The sequence below is a fragment of the Mastacembelus armatus genome, chromosome 9 (assembly GCF_900324485.2).
Source record: "Mastacembelus armatus chromosome 9, fMasArm1.2, whole genome shotgun sequence".
Taxonomy (NCBI): Eukaryota; Metazoa; Chordata; class Actinopteri; order Synbranchiformes; family Mastacembelidae; genus Mastacembelus; species Mastacembelus armatus.
In genome coordinates this window covers 24,734,422-24,757,762 of record NC_046641.1, presented here as the reverse complement: position 1 = coordinate 24,757,762, position 23,341 = coordinate 24,734,422, and the positions used below count along the sequence as shown (strand labels likewise).

General features: G+C 41.9%; 3 protein-coding genes, 1 long non-coding RNA gene and 1 pseudogene across 4 annotated transcripts; all 5 read left to right on the top strand.

Annotated features, from left to right (window-relative positions):
- The first annotated feature begins 147 nt into the window (after positions 1 to 147).
- Positions 148 to 14,321, top strand: LOC113139218 (GTPase IMAP family member 8-like). Its single transcript, XM_026322271.1, is given in 8 exon segments — positions 148 to 239; positions 979 to 1,035; positions 1,506 to 1,559; positions 1,721 to 2,377; positions 2,486 to 2,551; positions 2,795 to 3,903; positions 12,363 to 13,595; positions 13,597 to 14,321. Coding segments are annotated over 7 exon segments (3,510 nt in total). The 5' UTR covers positions 148 to 239; positions 979 to 1,016; the 3' UTR covers positions 13,969 to 14,321.
- Positions 3,910 to 4,728, top strand: LOC113138482 (GTPase IMAP family member 4-like; the record flags this gene model as incomplete). Its single annotated transcript, XM_033325358.1, has 1 exon — positions 3,910 to 4,728. A coding segment is annotated over one exon (819 nt), but the record flags the coding sequence as incomplete, so codon positions are not given.
- On the top strand, positions 8,585 to 11,277 carry LOC113139223 (GTPase IMAP family member 5-like). The gene is made up of 5 exons (XM_026322276.1): positions 8,585 to 8,676; positions 9,416 to 9,472; positions 9,928 to 9,981; positions 10,145 to 10,789; positions 10,898 to 11,277. The coding sequence occupies exons 2-5, from the start codon at positions 9,454 to 9,456 to the stop codon at positions 10,969 to 10,971; spliced, it is 792 nt and encodes a 263-aa protein (XP_026178061.1). The 5' UTR covers positions 8,585 to 8,676; positions 9,416 to 9,453; the 3' UTR covers positions 10,972 to 11,277.
- A 2,704-nt stretch (positions 14,322 to 17,025) lies between the features above and the next one.
- LOC113139226 (uncharacterized) lies at positions 17,026 to 18,405 on the top strand. Its single transcript, XR_003296534.1, has 3 exons — positions 17,026 to 17,102; positions 17,842 to 17,898; positions 18,354 to 18,405. It is a non-coding gene; the product is annotated as an uncharacterized LOC113139226 (long non-coding RNA).
- A 17-nt stretch (positions 18,406 to 18,422) lies between these two features.
- On the top strand, positions 18,423 to 22,863 carry LOC113138601 (GTPase IMAP family member 8-like; annotated as a pseudogene).
- The last annotated feature ends 478 nt before the right edge of the window (positions 22,864 to 23,341 follow it).

The following is a 23,341-nucleotide window of genomic DNA, read 5'->3' as shown; positions in this document are numbered from 1 at the left end:
CATACTGGGTTAGACGTTGTTTCTGTGCTATAGTAACATTAGGTTTAATTATTATTCTACTATAATAATAGATTTACATTCTGCAGCTGACACACATTTTTTCATTGCCGAGATTTTCTCCGCCCATAAAAAGTATTTTAGTTTCATCTTCGCCTCCAGTTTGTCAGAGGAAGAACACGGCAGGTGAACTCGCCCTCGACCAAATCCAGACAGTCAGTCGTCCTAATCACAGCTGACAGGTAATGTGGTGCAATAAAAGCGGTGTGTTGTTTATGTTTGTATATGTAAAGGTCATTTATTCCTTTTATGAACAGAAAGCTTCATGTTACCGTCAGTCCAGGTGTGTTTGGGCTGACGCTCCAACTTTACTGAGCTGGAAACACAAACCAAGAGTTAACAACTCGTGTGTTTACAGATGTGGACAGATGTTTCTCTGTGTTTCAGTCTGTTTCCAGTCCCTGGTTATTCTCTGAAATGTTTCACTGTACAGACTGAATGTCTGCTCTGAGGACAAAGTGGCTGTATCAGCCATTTTAGACATAAATATATAAAACAGGGTGGGGAGAGGAGGAGTCGGTCCTGTCTTGGCACCTGGTCCCACATGGTCCAGAAAAACCAGTTCAGCCAGTCAGACAATCAGTCTGTAGTTTTTACCTTATGAGACAGAAATGGATTAGTCCAGAGCTAATGAGTGATTTGACTATCAAGACACAGTTTGATAATCACTGATCCAAACATGAGTCTGAACCTGGTTCTGACCTGAACCTAAAACCAGGTGTGAAACTTCAAACAGGCCTTTGAAGCTGTGAGGACCAGACAACATGTCCTCACACTGTAAAAATGTCCTCCTGGTGTACCCGTAGTTATTAAGGGACACAATGGACTTAACCGTCCAGACATGAGGAGTTTCTTTCCCAACAGGACCAACATCCAGACCCATGGACACTGTTTCACATCTACGTTTATCTCTGTCCTCAGGCTGAATCAGGGTCTGGTGGGTCCAGAACAGGGACAACATGGCGACTGCAGCACCAGGTGAGCTCAGTCAGACTTTAGGAGTCTGGAAAACTTCTCATCCTCCACATTAAACATCTGGATCCTCTTTATAAACACACTAATATAGAACTGAAGCATATAGAACAGGGGTCAGGGTTGACGTGGGTCTGTGTCAGAGTCAGTGTGTCACTGTGTATCACTGCAAACAGCTGCATCACCAGATCAAACTAATCAATAAAACCTTTAACTATTTCAATAATCACTTGTTGATGAATTTGATGGTGTTTCTCATGTTTCACAGATCCATCCATCCTATTTCATTAACACCAAAGTATTTTGTTATTTGGTCGTTCTGGGATAAAATGTTGACTCATCATTTAGTCACATGGTTTGTTTTTTACTGGTTTGAAGCACAACCAGTAAAAACCCACCTTTAAAAATCCATCCCCCCAGGAAGTGTCTCTTTAATTAAAGATGTAATGAGCCAATATTCTGTTTTCCTCTTACAGACGATGTGCGACCACTGAGGCGAAGGAACAGCTTTGTCTTTTTGCCACCTGAAAGTGAGTTAAAATGAACTGAGCCAGAAACTTCTTCTGTTCATTAAAGTCTAAAAATATTGTTTGTACTTGGTGGATACAAACTTATATTTTCATAAAACTGACACCTTCACTTCATCTAATGCAACTTGGATCAGTTCTACATTAAACTGTTTTCATTCCAGTGTCAGAGCTGAGGCTGGTTCTACTGGGGAACAGCTGGTCTGACAGGAGCTCAGTGGGGAACCTCATACTGGGACAGACTCAGTTCAACCCTGAGGAAGAACCAGACACCTGTCAGAGTGTCAGAGGACAGGTGGAGGAGAAAGAAGTAGTTCTCATCAACACCCCAGATCTGCTGCATCCTGAAATATCCCAACACAAACTGACAGAGTTTATAAAAGAATGTGAGAAACAATGTGATCCTGGACCTCATGTGGTCCTGCTGGTTCTACAGCCTGAAGACTTCACTGAGGGACACAGAATGAAACTCTGCAGAGTCCTTGAACTCTTCAGTGAGCGATCATTTGATCATTCATTGGTTCTGATATCAACACCCAGAGAGGAGAGTTCAGGGTCCATGGAAAAGTACAGGCAGCATCCACCATTAAAAGACCTGATCAGAAAGTGCAGATACAGAAAATTGGAGCTGAAGGATCTTGAGCTTCCAGAGCTGTTAACACGACTGGGTCAGACTGTGAAGGAGAACAGTGGAGAACATCTGAGCTGTGATGTGTTTAAGGACCCAGCAGAAATTTCACCATTTGATCATCAAAGTGTGAAACAACCAGAAACACAGACTTCTATCACAGATGCTGTTAAAGCTGTTGGTAAAGCTGTTGGTAAGTGTAGAAACAAATCTGACAAGCTGATGAAGAGACAAGGTAACCAAAGCTTCACTGGTTCAATTACAACATTAACATGGAGATGGTCATGTGATCTTTTCACAGGGCTCCGTGCACTTTCACTACTCAGTCCACAAACAATGATGTCTGGGACTAAATCTCCATCTCCCAGTAAGTACACTCATCACTGTTTTCAAATGCAGCTTTAAGTGTGAGCCCTGGATGACCCTTGACCTTTGAACCAAATGTTGACCCTATGAATTGCAGGACAGATCCTGAGGCCACAGGTGACTGCAGAGATCTCCTCATGGGAGTGAAGTGCAGAGATTTGAGCCTGTGATGTTTGTCCATGTGTGATCACTGAAACATCCAGATCCTTTGGATCATTTCATCTTTCTCTCTGTTGTGTTATAGCTCCTCCACTCAGGATTGTGCTGTTGGGGAAAAGTGACGACACAAAGGCAAAACTTGGCAACTTCATCATCAGTGACCAGGTTTTTCATCACCAACAAAAACTTCCAGCAACCAGACAAAGTGTGCCTGCCCGCAGACAGTGGAGAGGAAAACCAGTAACTGTGGTGAAAACTCCAGATGTTTTCAGTCTGACTGTAGAAGCAGTGAGAGCAGAGATGAAGAGATGTGTGACTCTTTGTTCACCTGGTCCAAATGTTCTGCTGCTGTTGGTGAAACCTTCTGATTTCACTGAGGAGAACAGAAACTCACTGAAGTTCATCCTGAGTCTGTTTGGTCCAGATGCTTTGAAACACTCACTGGTCGTCAGCTCACATGAGGAGACTGGACCGAGTTTCAGTGAACTCCTTAGAGACTGTGGAGGACGACACTACAGGATGTCTGAAGAGAACTGGAACTCCTTAATGGAGAAGATGGAGAACATGGTGCATGAAAACAGAGGAGCCTTCATCACATGCATTGAACAGACCATGAGACCAAAGTCTGGTTTAAACCTGGTTCTGTTTGGGAGAAGAGGAGCAGGGAAGACCTCAGCAGCCAAAACCATCTTAGGTCAGACAGAGCTTCACCCAGTGTCCAACTCCTCAGAGTGTGTTAAAAAGCAGGCAGAGGTGTGTGGACGTTGGGTTTCCCTGGTGGAGCTGCCTGCCTTGGATGGAAAACCTCAGGAGGCAGTGATGGAGGAATCACTCAGGTGTATCTCCCTCTGTGATCCTGAGGGTGTCCATGCCTTCATCCTGGTCCTACCTGTGGATCCCCTCACTGATGAAGACAAGGGAGAGTTAAAGACCATCCAGAACACGTTCAGCTCTCGAGTCAATGACTTCACCATGATCCTGTTCACTGTGGAGTCAGATCCTACAGCTCCAGCTGTTGTTAACTTTGTCAGAGAGAACAGAGACATCCAGGAGCTCTGTCAGAGCTGTGGAGGAAGATCTGTTGTTCTCAACATCAGGGACAAGCAGCAGGTCTCTGAGCTGTTGGACACTGTGGACACAATGAGACTGAACAAGGACAAACCAGGCTGCTATACAGTGGGAACATTCATGCAGGCCCAGATTGATAAAGTCATACAGCAGGAGAAATATATCAACAAGCTGCAGAGTAAAGAAGAGAAGCAGAGTCCAGACTGTCTCAAGATTGTTCTTCTAGGGAAGACTGGAACTGGAAAAAGCTCTTCAGGAAACACTATTCTAGGAAGAGAAGAGTTTAGAGCCAAATCCAGTCAAGCATCAGTCACCAAATATTGTCAGAAAGCAGAAAGTGAAGTGAACGGTCGTCCTGTGGTTGTGGTCGATACTCCTGGTCTGTTTGACAACACTTTGTCCCATAAAGAAGTTAATGAGGAGATGGTGAAATGCATCAGTCTTCTGGCTCCAGGTCCACATGTCTTCCTGCTGGTGTTACAGATTGGCAGATTCACACCAGAGGAGAAGGAGACGTTAAAACTCATCAAGGAAGGTTTTGGGAAGAATTCAGAAAAATTCACCATCATTCTTTTAACTGGAGGAGATAAACTGGAACGTGACAAACTGTCCATTGAAGAATATATAGAAACAGAATGTGATGATTCCTTTAAGAAACTGATCAGAGACTGTGGAGGAAGATACCATGTGTTTAATAACTATGATCAACAAAACCAGACACAAGTCAGTGAACTGATCAACAAGATCGACACCATGGTGAAGGAAAATGGAGGCAGCTGCTACACCAACGAGATGCTGCAAGAGGCTGAAGCAGCGATAAAGAAAGAAACGGAGAGAATCCTGAAGGAGAAGGAAGAAGAGATGAGGAGAGAGAGGGAGGAACTAGAGAGAAAACATGAGGAAGAAATGGAAGAAATGAGAAGAAGAATGGAAGAACAGAGGGAGGAAATTGAAAAGGAGAGAAACCTGAGAGAAAAACAACTTAAAGAAATGGAGGAAAACATCAAGAAGGAACATGAGGAGAGAAAGAAAGAAGAAGAAAAGAGAGAAGAAGAAGACAGGAAGAGGAAACAGCAGGAAGAAATTCAGCGACAGGAGTGGGAACAGAAACTTGAAGATTTGACAAAAAAGATCAAATCAAAATTAGAGGAAAAAGAAACTATTGACAGAGAACTGGAGCAGAACAGAGAAGAGATGAGAAAAGAACGAGAGAACTGGGAGAAGAAACAAAGAGAGTGGTGGGACAGACGATACCAAGAAGAAGAACAGAGACGACAGGAGGAACGAGACAAACTGAAAAGGCTCCAAGAAGAATACCAGCAGGAAAGAGAGAAATATGAAAAGAAAAGAAAAGAAGTCGATCAAATCAGAAGAGAACAAGAGGAGAAAGAGAGAAACGAATTAGAGGAGAACTATAAGAAAAAAATAGAGGAGATGAAAAAGAAATATGAAGAAGAGGCCAGAAAACAGGCTGAAGAGTTTAATGAGTTCAGACAGAAATACACCAAAGACTTTACAGCTCTGGTAGAAAAACACATGGAGGAAATACAGGAACTGAAGCAAAGACATGAGAGACAAATGAAAGAGGCTGAGGGCCGACATGAACGAGAAAGTGAACTGTTACAAAACCTCTCAAAGCACAAAGAAGAACATTTGAAAGAAGAGATGGAGACATGGAAGAAAAAACATGACACAGAAATAAACGAACTAAAAGAGAAATGCAGCATCATGTGACCTCTGGGTCTGGACTCTGGACTGCTCTGACATCAACAGAGTGAATTTTGATTTATTTCCATAGTTTTGCCTTTTCCTGGACCACAGAGGAGACAAGTCCCAGAAAGACAAGTGGAGGCATCTGAATTCAAAGTGAAGGTCCTGCCTCACTAACGTTTCCTCCCAACATGCACAGACATCAGCAGTGTCAACATGAATGATGCAGCTTTAATGACAACAGGCTGCAGCATCTACTGTCTTTTATCTCACTGTTCTAATGATCCGTCCCACTGTTTTCTCATGTTGACATATTATTCTGTGTATTGGAACCAGCTGATCTGTTACTGTTTAATGATCAATAAATCAACTTCCTGTCAATGAGCCAGTGTCCATTTAAAAGCATCAATTCCTCAAAAGAGACTTTTCCATTTTTACGTGACCTTGAAGGCATCTCTCAGAGACGGCCCACAGAAAAAGACACCTGAACACATCATCCTGGTCTTTCAATAAATAACCAAAAGCTGCAGATGTACATAATTTTACTCTGAATCATGTGTTGGTAAAAAGTTGAATTAAGCCCCAGAGTGTTTCAGTCCTGAGGGAGAACTTAGAACAAAAGATGAGGATCCAAACAGAGGTGAGCAGCTGGAAAATGAAAGAAGAGAGTTGGAAGAAAAATACAAGAAATTAATGGATGATATAAATAATAAATACAAAGAGGAGGCTAGAAAACAAGCTGAAGATTTCAATGACTTCAGACAGAAATACATCATGAACATTGCAGGTCTGATGGAAGAACACAGAGAAAAAGGAGGCTCTGAAGTAAAATCACAACAAAGAACTAATAGAGACAGAGGAGAAACATTAACTGTTAGATGATCTGTTGATTCACAAAGAAACCAAACTAAAGGAAGAACTCACACAAAAAGACAAACAGCTCAAAGAGATGGACGAGCTGATGAGAGAACAAGAGCAAGAAACAGCAACTAAAAGAGAAAAACAACAACAGATGTGTCGTCCTCTGATAACTTCTCTCTGAAATGATTTAATACAACACAGACACACAATGACAACCAGATGTACTGAAAATTATATTTTATTTATTACACACATACAAAATATTTCCTTTGAATGATACATGCTACTTTGAAATAAAAGGGGTTTGTGCTCCTGGTTTGCTGTACTCTCTCAGTCCTCACACAAAAAATCTGCTATGCTGCTTTATGTATTTACATGTCCTCAGTCATCATTTTAACAAGGTACAGGGATGAGGAGAGGTTAGTTCAGTTTATCTCTGCTGAGTATGGACGATATATTGACTTACATTTTACATCTTTGTGTAGGCAGCATATTGTCTTTGGTGTGTGTGAAATGGAGAACGGTGATATGGGAGGACAATTGGAATAAGTAAAGGGGTGGGACCAGATAAGTGCTTACTTCTTCCTATTGTACATATACATGTAATATGTATAGACGAGATATCAATAGTTTTAATCAGCATTTATTAGAACAAATATATGGACACTAATGGACTGTGGACAAGCATGGACACACTTTAGTTTGTTTTGGAACTGGACAATGAAGTGCGGTGCTAATATTGGAGTTTGTTTATTATTGTTTTTACAATCATTACTGCATTTTCAAAATAAATGTTAATAAAACTTTCTAGAGTCTTTTTTTAAACGTTGCTAGCTCCATTCAAGAAACCCTGCAGATACAGCTTCTAATGATTCTGTTAGAAATAGACAGAAATACTGGAAAACTAATAAGTGACAAGTTCAACATTAGACTCTTACATATAAAAATGGACAATGAAGAATAAAAATCATCTGTCTCTGCCTCTTTAATAAATCAATTCAAAGCATAATAACCAGTTTTAATGACTGATAATAAAAACAGACTGTTTAACATTAGCTGCCACAGCAGCGCCCCCTGCTGTCACAGCTGTGGTATAACACTGGATACAACGGACCGTAGGGCAGGTAAACTAAACCACACACCTGGTCAAACACACCTGGTGTCTCCCAGTCAGCGTCGGTGAGACAAAGCTCAAAGAGAAAAGAGAAGAGAGACTTATTGCGGAGAGCTGGGCCTGTTTGTTATTCACCGGGACACCTCGTCACACTAGCTAGCTTTAGCTTAGTTAGCTTTAGCATAGCTAGCTTTAGCTTTAGCATAGCTAGCTCACTATAGCACCAACGGTGCAGTAATTAGCGCTGAACAAATAACGAAACGTGGATAAGGCGCTAAAATGGTCGCTAGAACATTTACATACCAATAAACTAACTAGCGACATTAACGGATCATTAAAACCATAAACACGTGTATTTTATATGTCTGTGATTAAAACTCACCTTCTCCTCAAACACAAACAGTCAACGACTCCCGCCTTAGGACCTGAGCTGCCCGACGAGATGCCTGATGTGAAACGCGAGGACCCAACAGCGCCTCTATGTAATAAGGAGTTTCCAACAATAATCATGTGGCTGTTGCCTGTTTGGAAAGCTGAGGTTAAAGCTCTGAGCTCATCATGTGTTCACTCACTAACGCTGGAGCATCAACATACTCGACAGGAAACACAAACTGAGAAAACGATTAAAAACTAAACAGTTTCCCACAAAGGATTAATAAAATATTTCTGACTCTAATTGTGTGTTTTCACGGTTGTGTCCAGCAGGTGGCGCTCTACCATTAAATCCCGAGGCCAAGTCTTTTATTTCCTGTGTGTCTGTATTTAATGAATCCTCTGAATAAGTGAATGTTGTCATCCTGTTTGCTGTGAAGGCTTTTATCATTTGAAAAGCTTAAAGATGTTTATTGTCTAATGAGGCGCAGTGAAGTTCACATGATAGTTGGATGTTTTTAAAATGATTCAATGAGCCACAGCTGTTTGTTGATGAGATTCTCAATCAACAGTTAATTAACACACACAGTTATATTTCCATTACATACTGGGTTAGACGTTGTTTCTGTGCTATAGTAACATTAGGTTTAATTATTATTCTACTATAATAATAGATTTACATTCTGCAGCTGACACACATTTTTTCATTGCCGAGATTTTCTCCGCCCATAAAAAGTATTTTAGTTTCATCTTCGCCTCCAGTTTGTCAGAGGAAGAACACGGCAGGTGAACTCGCCCTCGACCAAATCCAGACAGTCAGTCGTCCTAATCACAGCTGACAGGTAATGTGGTGCAATAAAAGCGGTGTGTTGTTTATGTTTGTATATGTAAAGGTCATTTATTCCTTTTATGAACAGAAAGCTTCATGTTACCATCAGTCCAGGTGTGTTCGGGCTGACGCTCCAACTTTACTGAGCTGGAAACACAAACCAAGAGTTAACAACTCGTGTGTTTACAGATGTGGACAGATGTTTCTCTGTGTCTCAGTCTGTTTCCAGTCCCTGGTTATTCTCTGAAATGTTTCACTGTACAGACTGAATGTCTGCTCTGAGGACAAAGTGACTGTATCAGCCATTTTAGACATAAATATATAAAACAGGGTGGGGAGAGGAGGAGTCGGTCCTGTCTTGGCACCTGGTCTCACATGGTCCAGAAAAACCAGTTCAGCCAGTCAGACAATCAGTCTGTAGTTTTTACCTTATGAGACAGAAATGGATTAGTCCAGAGCTAATGAGTGATTTGACTATCAAGACACAGTTTGATAATCCCTGATCCAAACATGAGTCTGAACCTGGTTCTGACCTGAACCTAAAACCAGGTGCGAAACTTCAAACAGGCCTTTGAAGCTGTGAGGACCAGACAACATGTCCTCACACTGTAAAAATGTCCTCCTGGTGTACCCGTAGTTATTAAGGGACACAATGGGCTCAACTGTCCAGACATGAGGAGTTTGTTTCCCAACAGGACCAACATCCAGACCCGTGGACACTGTTTCATATCTACGTTTATCTCTGTCCTCAGGCTGAATCAGGGTCTGGTGGGTCCAGAACAGGGACAACATGGCGACTGCAGCACCAGGTGAGCTCAGTCAGACTTTAGGAGTCTGGAAAACTTCTCATCATCCACATTAAACATCTGGATCCTCTTTATAAACTCACTAATGTAGAACTGAAGCATATAGAACAGGGGTCAGGGTTGACGTGGGTCTGTGTCAGTCAGTGTGGACGAATGTCAGATAAAACAAGAGTCTGCTCAGTGAGATGAACTGTGCCAATTCAGTCAACCGTAAAGTTTTCACTGGATGACTGATTATCTGACCACAAAACAGAAAAAGTAGAAGGCTCCACCACTGCCCACATACCAGTGTAATGTTTAATTTCACTCTTGTCTGCTATTTGGTTCTCTGTAACTGCTCACTGTGTCACTAGTTTGAAGCAAAACCAGTAAAAACCCACCTTTAAAAATCCATCCCTCCAGGAAGTGTCTCTTTAATTAAAGATGGAATGAGACAATATTCTGTTTTCCTCTTACAGACGATGTGCGACCACTGAGGCGAAGGAACAGCTTTGGATTTTTGCCACCTGAAAGTGAGTTAAAATGAACTGAGCCAGAAACTTCTTCTGTTCATTAAAGTCTAAAAATATTGTTTGTACTTGGTGGATACAAACTTATATTTTCATAAAACTGACACCTTCACTTCATCTAATGCAACTTGGATCAGTTCTACATTAAACTGTGTTTTCTTTCCAGTGTCACAGCTGAGGCTGGTTCTACTGGGGAACAGCTGGTCGGACAGGAGCTCAGTGGGGAACCTCATACTGGGACAGACTCAGTCCAAACCTGAGGAAGAACCAAACACCTGTCAGAGAGTCAGAGGACAGGTGGAGGAGAAAGAAGTAGTTCTCATCAACACCCCAGATCTGCTGCATCCTCACATCTCCCAACACAAACTGATACAACATGTAGGAAACTGTGTGAGACTCTCTGATCCTGGACCTCATGTGTTCCTGCTGGTTCTACAGCCTGAAGACTTCACTGAGGAACACGGACTGAAACTCTGCACTGTCCTCCAGCTGTTCAGTGATCGATCATTTGATCATTCATTGATTCTGACGTCAACACCCCAAAAAAAACGATCAAGATTTAGGGAAAAACCCAATAAAAACCAGCCATTAAAAGACGTGATCAGAATTTGCAAATACAGACACTTGGAGCTGAAGAACCTTGAACTTCCAGAGCTGTTAACACGACTGGGTCAGATTGTGAAGGAGAACAGAGGAGAACATGTCAGTGTTGATGTGTTCGAGGACCCAGCAGAAACTTCACCATCTGATCATCAAAGTGTGAAACAACCAGAAACACAGACTTCTATCACAGATGCTGGTAAAGCTGTTGGTAAGTGTAGAAACAAATCTGACAAGGTGATGAAGAGACAAGGTAACCAAAGCTTCACTGGTTCAATTACAACATTAACATGGAGATGGTCATGTGATCTTTTCACAGGGCTCCGTGCACTTTCACTACTCAGTTCACAAACAATGATGTCTGGGATTAAACCTCCATCTCCCAGTAAGTAAACTCATCACTGTGTTTTCAAATGCAGCTTTAAGTGTGAGCCCTGGATGACCCTTGACCTTTGAACCAAATGTTGACCCTATGAATTGCAGGACAGATCCTGAGGCCACAGGTGACTGCAGAGATCTCCTCATGGGAGTGAAGTGCAGAGATTTGAGCCTCTGATGTTTGTCCATGTGTGATCACTGAAACATCCAGATCCTTTGGATCATTTCATCTTTCTCTCTGTTGTGTTATAGCTCCTCCACTCAGGATTGTGCTGTTGGGGAAAAGTGACGGCAAGAAGACAAAACTTGGCAACTTCATCATCAGGAGCCAAGTTTTTCATCAGCAACAAATACTGTCAGCAACCAGACAAAGTGTGGCTTCCTGTGGACAGTGGAGAGGAAAACCAGTAACTGTGGTGAAAGTTCCAAATGTTTTCAGTCTGACTGAGGAGAACCAGAGAAGAGAAGTGAAGAGATGTGTGACTCTTTGTTCACCTGGTCCAAATGTTCTGCTGCTGTTGGTGAAACCTTCTGATTTCACTGAGGAGAACAGAAACTCACTGAAGTTCATCCTGAGTCTGTTTGGTCCAGATGCTTTGAAACACTCACTGGTCGTCATGATGCAAAATGAAAAGGGACAGAGTTCCTCAGTGAAAAACCTCATCCAAGACTGCAAACAAAGGCTGCACAGAGTCAATCTGGACAAAAAGCATTTTTCAGACAGTGACCTACAAGAGTTAATGCAAAAAATAGAAAATATAGTGACAGACAACAGAGGACGGTGTCTAACTTTAACTGAAGACACTGATCCCATGACAGTGATGAACTGGTCCAAACCCTCTATGAACCTGGTTCTGTTTGGGAGAAGAGGAGCAGGGAAGACGTCAGCAGCCAAAACCATCTTAGGTCAGACAGAGCTTCATCCAGTGTCCAACTCCTCAGAGTGTGTTAAAAAGCAGGCAGAGGTGTGTGGACGTTGGGTTTCCCTGGTGGAGCTGCCTGCCTTGGATGGAAAACCTCAGGAGGCAGTGATGGAGGAATCACTCAGGTGTATCTCCCTCTGTGATCCTGAGGGCGTCCATGCCTTCATCCTGGTCCTACCTGTGGATCCCCTCACTGATGAAGACAAGGGAGAGTTGAAGACCATCCAGAACACGTTCAGCTCTCGAGTCAATGACTTCACCATGATCCTGTTCACTGTGGAGTCAGATCCTACAGCTCCAGCTGTTGTTAACTTTGTCAGAGAGAACAGAGACACCCAGGAGCTCTGTCAGAGCTGTGGAGGAAGATCTTTGGTTCTCAACATCAGGGACAAGCAGCAGGTCTCTGAGCTGTTGGACACTGTGGACACAATGAGACTGAACAAGGACAAACCAGGCTGCTATACAGTGGGAACATTTGCACAGGCCCAAATTGATAAAGTCATACAGCTGGAGAAATATATCAACAAGCTGCAGAGTAAAGAAGAGAAGCAGAGTCCAGACTGTCTCAGGATTGTTCTGATAGGGAGGACTGGAACTGGAAAGAGCTCTTCAGGAAACACTATTCTAGGAAGGAAGGAGTTTAGAGCCAAATCCAGTCAAACATCAGTCACCAGATACTGTCAGAAAGCAGAAAGTGAAGTGAACGGTCGTCCTGTGGTTGTGGTTGATACTCCTGGTCTGTTTGACACAGATTTGTCCCATGAAGAAGTTAATGAGGAGATGGTGAAATGCATCAGTCTTCTGGCTCCAGGTCCACATGTCTTCCTGCTGGTGTTACAGATCGGAACCAGATTCACACCAGAGGAGAAGGAGACGTTAAAACTCATCAAGGAAGGTTTTGGGAAGAATTCAGGAAAATTCACCATCATTCTTTTAACTGGAGGAGATAAACTGGAACATGACAAACTGTCCATTGAAAAATATATAGAAACAGGATGTGATGATTCCTTTAAGAAACTGATCAGAGACTGTGGAGGAAGATACCATGTGTTTAATAACTATGATCAACAAAACCAGACACAAGTCAGTGAACTGATCAACAAGATCGACACCATGGTGAAGGAAAATGGAGGCAGCTGCTACACCAACGAGATGCTGCAAGAGGCTGAAGCAGCGATAAAGAAAGAAACGGAGAGAATCCTGAAGGAGAAGGAAGAAGAGATGAGGAGAGAGAGGGAGGAACTAGAGAGAAAACATGAGGGAGAAATGGAAGAAATGAAAAGAAGAATGGAAGAACAGAGGGAGGAAACTGAAAAGGAGAGAAACCTGAGAGAAAAACAGCTTAAAGAAATGGAGGAAAACATCAATAAGGAACATGAGGAGAGAAAGAAAGAAGAAGAAAAGAGAGAAGAAGAAGACAGGAAGAGGAAACAGCAGGAAGAAATTCAGCGACAGGAGTGGGAACAGAAACTTGAAGCTTTGACAAAAAAGATCAAATCAAAATTAGAGGAAAAAGAAACTATTGACAGAGAACTGGAGCAGAACAGAGAAGAGATGAGAAAAGAACGAGAGAACTGGGAGAAGAAACAAAGAGAGTGGTGGGACAGACGATACCAAGAAGAAGAACAGAGACGACAGGAGGAACGAGACAAACTGAAAAGGCTCCAAGAAGAATACCAGCAGGAAAGAGAGAAATATGAAAAGAAAAGAAGTCGATCAAATCAGAAGAGAACAAGAGGAGAAAGAGAGAAACGAATTAGAGGAGAACTATAAGAAAAAAATAGAGGAGATGAAGAAGAAATATGAAGAGGAGGCCAGAAAACAGGCTGAAGAGTTCAATGAGTTCAGACAGAAATACACCAAAGACTTTACAGCTCTGGTAGAAAAACACATGGAGGAAATACAGGAACTGAAGCAAAGACATGAAAGACAAATGAAAGAGGCTGAGGGCCGACATGAACGAGAAAGTGAACTGTTACAAAACCTCTCAAAGCACAAAGAAGAACATTTGAAAGAAAAGATGGAGACATGGAAGAAAAAACATGACACAGAAATAAACGAACTAAAAGAGAAATGCAGCATCATGTGACCTCTGGGTCTGGACTGCTCTGACATCAACAGAGTGAATTTTGATTTATTTCCATAGTTTTGCCTTTTCCTGGACCACAGAGGAGACAAGTCCCAGAAAGACAAGTGGAGGCATCTGAATTCAAAGTGAAGGTCCTGCCTCACTAACGTTTCCTCCCAACATGCACAGACATCAGCAGTGTCAACATGAATGATGAGGCTTTAATGACAACAGGCTGCAGCATCTACTGTCTTTTATCTCACTGTTCTAATGATCCGTCCCACTGTTTTCTCATGTTGACACATTATTCTGTGTATTGGAACCAGCTGATCTGTTACTGTTTAATGATCAATAAATCAACTTCCTGTCAATGAGCCAGTGTCCATTTAAAAGCATCAATCGCTCAAAAGAGACTTTTCCATTTTTACGTGACCTTGAAGGCATCTCTCAGAGACGGCCCACAGAAAAAGACACCTGAACACATCATCCTGGTCTTTCAATAAATAACCAAAAGCTGCAGATGTACATGATTTTACTCTGAACCACGTTTGTTGGTAAAAAGTTGAATTAAGCCCCAGAGTGTTTGAGTCCTGAGGGAGAACTTAGAACAAAAGATGAGGATCCAAGCAGAGGTGAGCAGCTGGAAAATGAAAGAAGAGAGTTGGAAGAAAAATACAAGAAATTAATGGATGATATAAATAATAAATACAAAGAGGAGGCTAGAAAACAAGCTGAAGATTTCAATGACTTCAGACAGAAATACATCATGAACATTGCAGGTCTGATGGAAGAACACAGAGAAAAAGGAGGCTCTGAAGTAAAATCACAACAAAGAACTAATAGAGACAGAGGAGAAACATTAACTGTTAGATGATCTGTTGATTCACAAAGAAACCAAACTAAAGGAAGAACTCACACAAAAAGACAAACAGCTCAAAGAGATGGACGAGCTGATGAGAGAACAAGAGCAAGAAACAGCAACTAAAAGAGAAAAACAACAACAGATGTGTCGTCCTCTGATAACTTCTCTCTGAAATGATTTAATACAACACAGACACACAATGACAATCAGATGTACTGAAAAATATATTTTATTTATTACACACACATACAAAAATATTTGCTTTGAATGATACATGCTACTTTGAAATAAAAGGGGTTTGTGCTCCTGGTTTGCTGTACTCTCTCAGTCCTCACACAAAAAATCTGCTATGCTGCTTTATGTATTTACATAGTCATCATTTTAACAAGGTACAGGGATGAGGAGAGGTTAGTTCAGTTTATCTCTGCTGAGTATGGACGATATATTGACTTATATTTTACATCTTTGTGTAGGCAGCATATTGTCTTTGGTGTGTGTGAAATGGAGAACGGTGATATGGGAGGACAATTGGAATAAGTAAAGGGGTGGGACCAGATAAGTGCTTACTTCTTCCTATTGTACATATACATGTAATATGTATAGACGAGATATCAATAGTTTTAATCAGCATTTATTGGAACAAATATATGGACACTAATGGACTGTGGACAAGCATGGACACACTTTACTTTGTTGTGGAACTGGACAATGAAGTGCGGTGCTAATATTGGAGTTTGTTTATTATTGTTTTTACAATCATTACTGCATTTTTAAAATAAGTGTTAATAAAACTTTCTAGAGTCTTTATTTAAACGTTGCTAGCTCCATTCAAGAAACCCTGCAGATACAGCTTCTAATGATTCTGTTAGAAATAGACAGAAATACTGGAAAACTAATAAGTGACAAGTTCAATATTAGACTCTTACATATAAAAATGGACAATGAAGAATAAAAATCATCTGTCTCTGCCTCTTTAATAAATCAATTCAAAGCATAATAACCAGTTTTAATGACTGATGATAAAAACAGACTGTTTAACATTAGCTGCCACAGCAGCGCCCCCTGCTGTCACAGCTGTGGTATAACACTGGATACAACGGACCGTAGGGCAGGTAAACTAAACCACACACCTGGTCAAACACACCTGGTGTCTCCCAGTCAGCGTCGGTGAGACAAAGCTCAAAGAGAAGAGAGAAGAGAGACTTATTGCGGAGAGCTGGGCCTGTTTGTTATTCACCGGGACACCTCGTCACACTAGCTTTAGCTTAGTTAGCTTTAGCATAGCTAGCTCACTACAGCACCAACGGTGCAGTAATTAGCGCTGAACAAATAACGAAACGTGGATAAGGCGCTAAAATGGTCGCTAGAACATTTACATACCAATAAACTAACTAGCGACATTAACGGATCATTAAAACCATAAACACGTGTATTTTATATGTCTGTGATTAAAACTCACCTTCTCCTCAAACACAAACAGTCAACGACTCCCGCCTTAGGACCTGAGCTGCCCGACGAGATGCCTGATGTGAAACGCGAGGACCCAACAGCGCCTCTATGTAATAAGGAGTTTCCAACAATAATCATGTGGCTGTTGCCTGTTTGGAAAGCTGAGGTTAAAGCTCTGAGCTCATCATGTGTTCACTCACTAACGCTGGAGCATCAACATACTCGACACGAAACACAAACTGAGAAAACGATTAAAAACTAAACAGTTTCCCACAAAGGATTAATAAAATATTTCTGACTCTAATTGTGTGTTTTCACGGTTGTGTCCAGCAGGTGGCGCTCTACCATTAAATCCTGAGGCCAAGTCTTTTATTTCCTGTGTGTCTGTATTTAATGAATCCTCTGAATAAGTGAATGTTGTCATCCTGTTTGCTGTGAAGGCTTTTATCATTTGAAAAGCTTAAAGATGTTTATTGTCTAATGAGGCGCAGTGAAGTTCACATGATAGTTGGATGTTTTTAAAATGATTCAATGAGCCACAGCTGTTTGTTGATGAGATTCTCAATCAACAGTTAATTAATACACACAGTTATATTTCCATTACATACTGGGTTAGACGTTGTTTCTGTGCTATAGTAACATTAGGTTTTAATTATTATTCTACTATAATAATAGATTTACATTCTGCAGCTGACACACATTTTTTTCATTGCCGAGATTTTCTCCGCCCATAAAAAGTATTTTAGTTTCATCTTCGCCTCCAGTTTGTCAGAGGAAGAACACGGCAGGTGAACTCGCCCTCGACCAAATCCAGACAGTCAGTCGTCCTAATAACAGCTGACAGGTAATGTGGTGCAATAAAAGCGGTGTGTTGTTTATGTTTGTATATGTAAAGGTCATTTATTCCTTTTATGAACAGAAAGCTTCATGTTACCGTCAGTCCAGGTGTGTTCGGGCTGACGCTTCAACTTTACTGAGCTGGAAACACAAACCAAGAGTTAACAACTCGTGTGTTTACAGATGTGGACATATGTTTCTCTGTGTTTCAGTCTGTTTCCAGTCCCTGGTTATTCTCTGAAATGTTTCACTGTACAGACTGAATGTCTGCTCTCAGGACAAAGTGACTGTATCGGCCATTTTAGACATAAATATATAAAACAGGGTGGGGAGAGGAGGAGTCGGTCCTGTCTTGGTACCTGGTCCCACATGGTCCAGAAAAACCAGTTCAGCCAGTCAGACAATCAGTCTGTAGTTTTTACCTTATGAGACAGAAATGGATTAGTCCAGAGCTAATGAGTGATTTGACTATCAAGACACAGTTTGATAATCACTGATCCAAACATGAGTCTGAACCTGGTTCTGACCTGAACCTAAAACCAGGTGTGAAACTTCAAACAGGCCTCTGAAGCTGTGAGGACCAGACAACATGTCCTCACACTGTAAAAATGTCCTCCTGGTGTACCCGTAGATATTAAGGGACACAATGGACTCAACTGTCCAGACATGAGGAGTTTGTTTCCCAACAGGACCAACATCCAGACCCGTGGACACTGTTTCATATCTACGTTTATCTCTGTCCTCAGGCTGAATCAGGGTCTGGTGGGTCCAGAACAGGGACAACATGGCGACTGCAGCACCAGGTGAGCTCAGTCAGACTTTAGGAGTCTGGAAAACTTCTCATCATCCACATTAAACATCTGGATCCTCTTCATAAACACACTAATATAGAACTGAAGCATATAGAACAGGGGTTAGGGTTGACGTGGGTCTGTGTCAGTCAGTGTGGACCAATGTCAGATAAAACAAGAGTCTGCTCAGTGAGATGAACTGTGTCAATTCAGTCAACCGTAAAGTTTTCACTGGATGACTGATTATCTGACCACAAAACAGAAAAAGTAGAAGGCTCCACCACTGCCCACATACCAGTGTAATGTTTAATTTCACTCTTGTCTGCTATTTGGTTCTCTGTAACTGCTCACTGTGTCACTAGTTTGAAGCAAAACCAGTAAAAACCCACCTTTAAAAATCCATCCCTCCAGGAAGTGTCTCTTTAATTAAAGATGGAATGAGCCAATATTCTGTTTTCATCTTACAGACGATGAGCGACCACTGAGGCGAAGGAGCAGCTTTACAGTTTTGCCGCCTCACAGTGAGTTAAAATGAAATGAGCCAGAAACTTCTCCTCTTCATTAAAGTCTAAAAATATTGTTTGTAGTTGGTGGATACAAACGTATATTTTCATAAAACTGACACCTTCACTTCATCTAATGCAACTTGGATCAGTTCTACATTAAACTGTTTTCATTCCAGTGTCAGAGCTGAGGCTGGTTCTACTGGGGAACAGCTGGTCTGACAGGAGCTCAGTGGGGAACCTCATACTGGGACAGACTCAGTTCAACCCTGAGGAAGAACCAGACACCTGTCAGAGAGTCAGAGGACAGGTGGAGGAGAAAGAAGTAGTTCTCATCAACACCCCAGATCTGCTGCATCCTCACATCTCCCAACACAAACTGACACAACATGTAGAAAACTGTGTGAGACTCTCTGATCCTGGACCTCATGTGTTCCTGCTGGTTCTACAGCCTGAAGACTTCACTGAGGAACACGGACTGAGGATACAGTCCATCCTTGAACTGTTCAGTGATCGATCATTTGATCAGTCATTGGTTCTGATATCAACACCCAGAGAGGAGAGTTCAGGGTCCATGGAAAAGTACAGGCAGCATCCACCATTAAAAGACCTGATCAGAATGTGCAGATACAGATTTTTGTGGCAGAAGGATCTTGAGCTTCCAGAGCTGTTAACACGACTGGGTCAGATTGTGAAGGAGAACAGTGGAGAACATCTGAGCTGTGATGTGTTTAAGGACCCAGCAGAAACTTCACCATCTGATCATCAAAGTGTGAAACAACCAGAAACACAGACTTCTATCACAGATGCTGTTAAAGCTGTTGGTAAGTGTAGAAACAAATCTGACAAGGTGATGAAGAGACAAGGTAACCAAAGCTTCATTGGTTCAATTACAACATTAACATGGAGATGGTCATGTGATCTTTTCACAGGGCTCCGTGCACTTTCACTACTCAGTCCACAAACAATGATGTCTGGGACTAAATCTCCATCTCCCAGTAAGTAAACTCATCACTGTGTTTTCAAATGCAGCTTTAAGTGTGAGCCCTGGATGACCCTTGACCTTTGAACCAAATGTTGACCCTATGAATTGCAGGACAGATCCTGAGGCCACAGGTGACTGCAGAGATCTCCTCATGGGAGTGAAGTGCAGAGATTTGAGCCTCTGATGTTTGTCCATGTGTGATCACTGAAACATCCAGATCCTTTGGATCATTTCATCTTTCTCTCTGTTGTGTTATAGCTCCTCCACTCAGGATTGTGCTGTTGGGGAAAAGTGACGACAAGAAGACAAAACTTGGCAACTTCATCATCAGTGACCAAGTTTTTCATCATCAGCAAATACTTCCACCAACCAGACAGAGTGTGGCTTCCTGTGGAGAGTGGGGAGGAAAACTATTAACTGTGGTGAAAACTCCAGATGTTTTCAGTCTGACTGAGGAGAACCAGAGAAGAGAAGTGAAGAGATGTGTGACTCTTTGTTCACCTGGTCCAAATGTTCTGCTGCTGTTGGTGAAACCTTCGGATTTCACTGAGGAGAACAGAAACTCACTGAAGTTCATCCTGAGTTTGTTTGGTCCAGATGCTTTGAAACACTCACTGGTCGTCCTGATGCAAAATGAAGAGGGACAGAGTTCCTCAGTGAAAAACCTCATCCAGGACTGCAAACAAAGGCTGCACAGAGTCAATCTGGACAAAAAGCATTTTTCAGACAGTGACCTACAAGAGTTAATGCAAAAAATAGAAAATATAGTGACAGACAACAGAGGACGGTGTCTAACTTTAACTGAAGACACTGATCCCATGACAGGGATGAACTGGTCCAAACCCTCTCTGAACCTGGTTCTGTTTGGACCATTTGGAGTGGGGAAGACCTCAGCAGCCAAAACCATCTTAGGTCAGACAGAGCTTCATCCAGTGTCCAACTCCTCAGAGTGTGTTAAACAGCAGGCAGAGGTGTGTGGACGTTGGGTTTCCCTGGTGGAGCTGCCTGCCTTGGATGGAAAACCTCAGGAGGCAGTGATGGAGGAATCACTCAGGTGTATCTCCCTCTGTGATCCTGAGGGCGTCCATGCCTTCATCCTGGTCCTACCTGTGGGTCCCCTCACTGATGAAGACAAGGGAGAGTTAAAGACCATCCAGAACACGTTCAGCTCTCGAGTCAATGACTTCACCATGATCCTGTTCACTGTGGAGTCAGATCCTACAGCTCCAGCTGTTGTTAACTTTGTCAGAGAGAACAGAGACATCCAGGAGCTCTGTCAGAGCTGTGGAGGAAGATCTGTTGTTCTCAACATCAGGGACAAGCAGCAGGTCTCTGAGCTGTTGGACACTGTGGACACAATGAAACCTGAAGGATCAAGATGCTTCACAAAGGACATGTTCACCAAGGCTCAGATGGAGAAGGTTCTTGAGCAGGAGCACATTAATGCAAAACTTAGAGCTGAAATGAGGAGCCTACAACAGAAGAGTCAGTTGACAGGTGGTGATGAAGCTCAGAGCAGAGAACCTCTCAGGATGGTCCTGATCGGGAAGACTGGCAGTGGGAAAAGTGCAACAGGAAACACCATTTTAGGCAAAGAGGAGTTTAATTCTATAGTGAGCTCAAAGTCAGTGACCAAGTTCTGCCAGAAAGCAACAGCACAGGTTGATGGACGTCCTGTTGTTGTGGTCGACACCCCTGGTTTGTTTGACACGTCTCTGTCCAAACATCAAGTTGAAGAGGAGCTTGTGAAATGCATCAGCATGTTGTCTCCTGGACCTCATGTGATCTTACTGGTGCTGCAGATCGGTCGATTCACACGGGAAGAAAGAGAAACTGTGGAGCTGATCAAAAAATACTTTGGCAAAAAGTCAGGAGACTTCATCATCATCATCTTCACCAGAGGAGATGATCTAAAAAACCAAACAATTGAAAGTTACATAGAAAACTCAGATGACTTTGTCAGAAAACTGCTAAATGACTGCGGAGGCAGATACCAGGTCTTTAACAACAACAACCAGACAGACCGGACACAAGTCAGAGAGTTGATGACAAAAGTTAAGACAATGGTGAAGGAAAACGGTGCAGGCTGCTACACCAACGAGATGTTCCAAGAGGCAGAGGCAGCGATAAAACACGAAGTGGAGAGAATCCTGAAGGAGAAGGAAGTAGAGATGAAGAGGAAGGAAGAAGAACTTCAAAGAAAACATGAGGAAAAAATACAGGAAATGAAAAAAAGAATGAAAGAACAGAAGGAAGAAACTGAAGAGGAGAGAAAACGGAGAGAAAAACAACTTAAAGAAATGGAGGAAAAGATCAACAGGGAACGTGAGCAGAGAAAAAAAGAACAGGAAGAGAGAGAAGAAGAAGAGAGGAGGAAGAAAATTCAAGAGGAAACTGAACGACAGGAGTGGGAACAGAAACTTCATAATGAACGGGAGCAGAACAGAGAAGAGATGAAAACACAACAAGAGAACTGGGAGAAGAAACAAAGAGAGTGGTGGGACAGACGATACCAAGAAGATGAACAGAGACGACAGGAGGAACGAGAAAGACTTAAAAAGCTCCAAGAAGAATACGAGCAGGAAAGAGAGAAATATGAAAAGAAAAGAAAAGAAAAGAAGAAGATCGAATCAGACGGGAACAGGAGGAGAAAGAGAGAAACGAATTAGAGGAGAACTATAAGAAAAAAATAGAGGAGATGAAAAAGAAATATGAAGAGGAGGCCAGAAAACAGGCTGAAGAGTTTAATGAGTTCAGACAGAAATACACCAAAGACTTTACAGCTCTGGTAGAAAAACACATGGAGGAAATACAGGAACTGAAGCAAAGACATGAGGGACAAATGAAAGAGGCTGAGGGCCGACATGAACGAGAAAGTGAACTGTTCCAAAACCTCTCAAAGCACAAAGAAGAACATTTGAAAGAAGAGATGGAGACACTGAAGAAAAAACATGACACAGAAATAAACAAACTAAAACAGAAATATGAGAAATGCAGCATTATGTGACCTCTGGGTCTGGACTCTGGACTGCTCTGACATCAATATTTGGGAGAGCAATGGGAATAAGTAAAGGGGTGGGACTAGATAAGTGCTTACTTCTTCCTATTCCTTTTCAAACATGTAATATGTATAGATGAGATATCAATAGTTTTAATAATCATTTATTGGAACAAATATATGGACACTAATGGACTGTGGACAAGCATGGACACACTTTAGTTTGTTTTGGAACTGGACAATGAAGTGCGGTGCTAATATTGGAGTTTATTGTTTATTATTGTTTTTACAATCATTACTGTATTTTTAAATGTTAAACCTTCTAGAGCAGGAACACTGTCTTTTTAAACGTTGCTAGCTCCATTCAAGAAACCCTGCAGATACAGCTTCTAATGATTCTGTTAGAAATAGACAGAAATACTGGAAAACTAATAAGTGACAAGTTCAACATTAGACTCTTACATATAAAAATGGACAATGAAGAATAAAAATCATCTGTCTCTGCCTCTTTAATAAATCAATTCAAAGCATAATAACCAGTTTTAATGACTGATGATAAAAACAGACTGTTTAACATTAGCTGCCGCAGCAGCGCCCCCTGCTGTCACAGCTGTGGTATAACACTGGATACAACGGACCGTAGGGCCGGTAAACTAAACCACACACCTGGTCAAACACACCTGGTGTCTCCCAGTCAGCGTCGGTGAGACAAAGCTCAAAGAGAAGAGAGAAGAGAGACTTATTGCGGAGAGCTGGGCCTGTTATTCACCGGGACACCTCGTCACACTAGCTTTAGCTTAGTTAGCTTTAGCATAGCTAGCTTTAGCTTTAGCATAGCTATCTTTAGCTTAGTTAGCTTTAGCATAGCTAGCTTTAGCATAGCGAGCTTTAGCTTAGTTAGCTTTAGCATAGCTAGCTTTAGCATAGAGAGCTTTAGCTTAGTTAGCTTTAGCATAGCTAGCTTTAGCT

Excerpts from the sequence above, each read along its gene's own strand:
- LOC113139223 (XM_026322276.1), top strand. Across the intron at positions 9,982-10,144 it reads TGGATTTTTGCCACCTGAAA|TGTCACAGCTGAGGCTGGTT; the intron begins GTGAGTTAAAAT and ends TTTTCTTTCCAG. Across the intron at positions 10,790-10,897 it reads AGATGCTGGTAAAGCTGTTG|GGCTCCGTGCACTTTCACTA; the intron begins GTAAGTGTAGAA and ends ATCTTTTCACAG.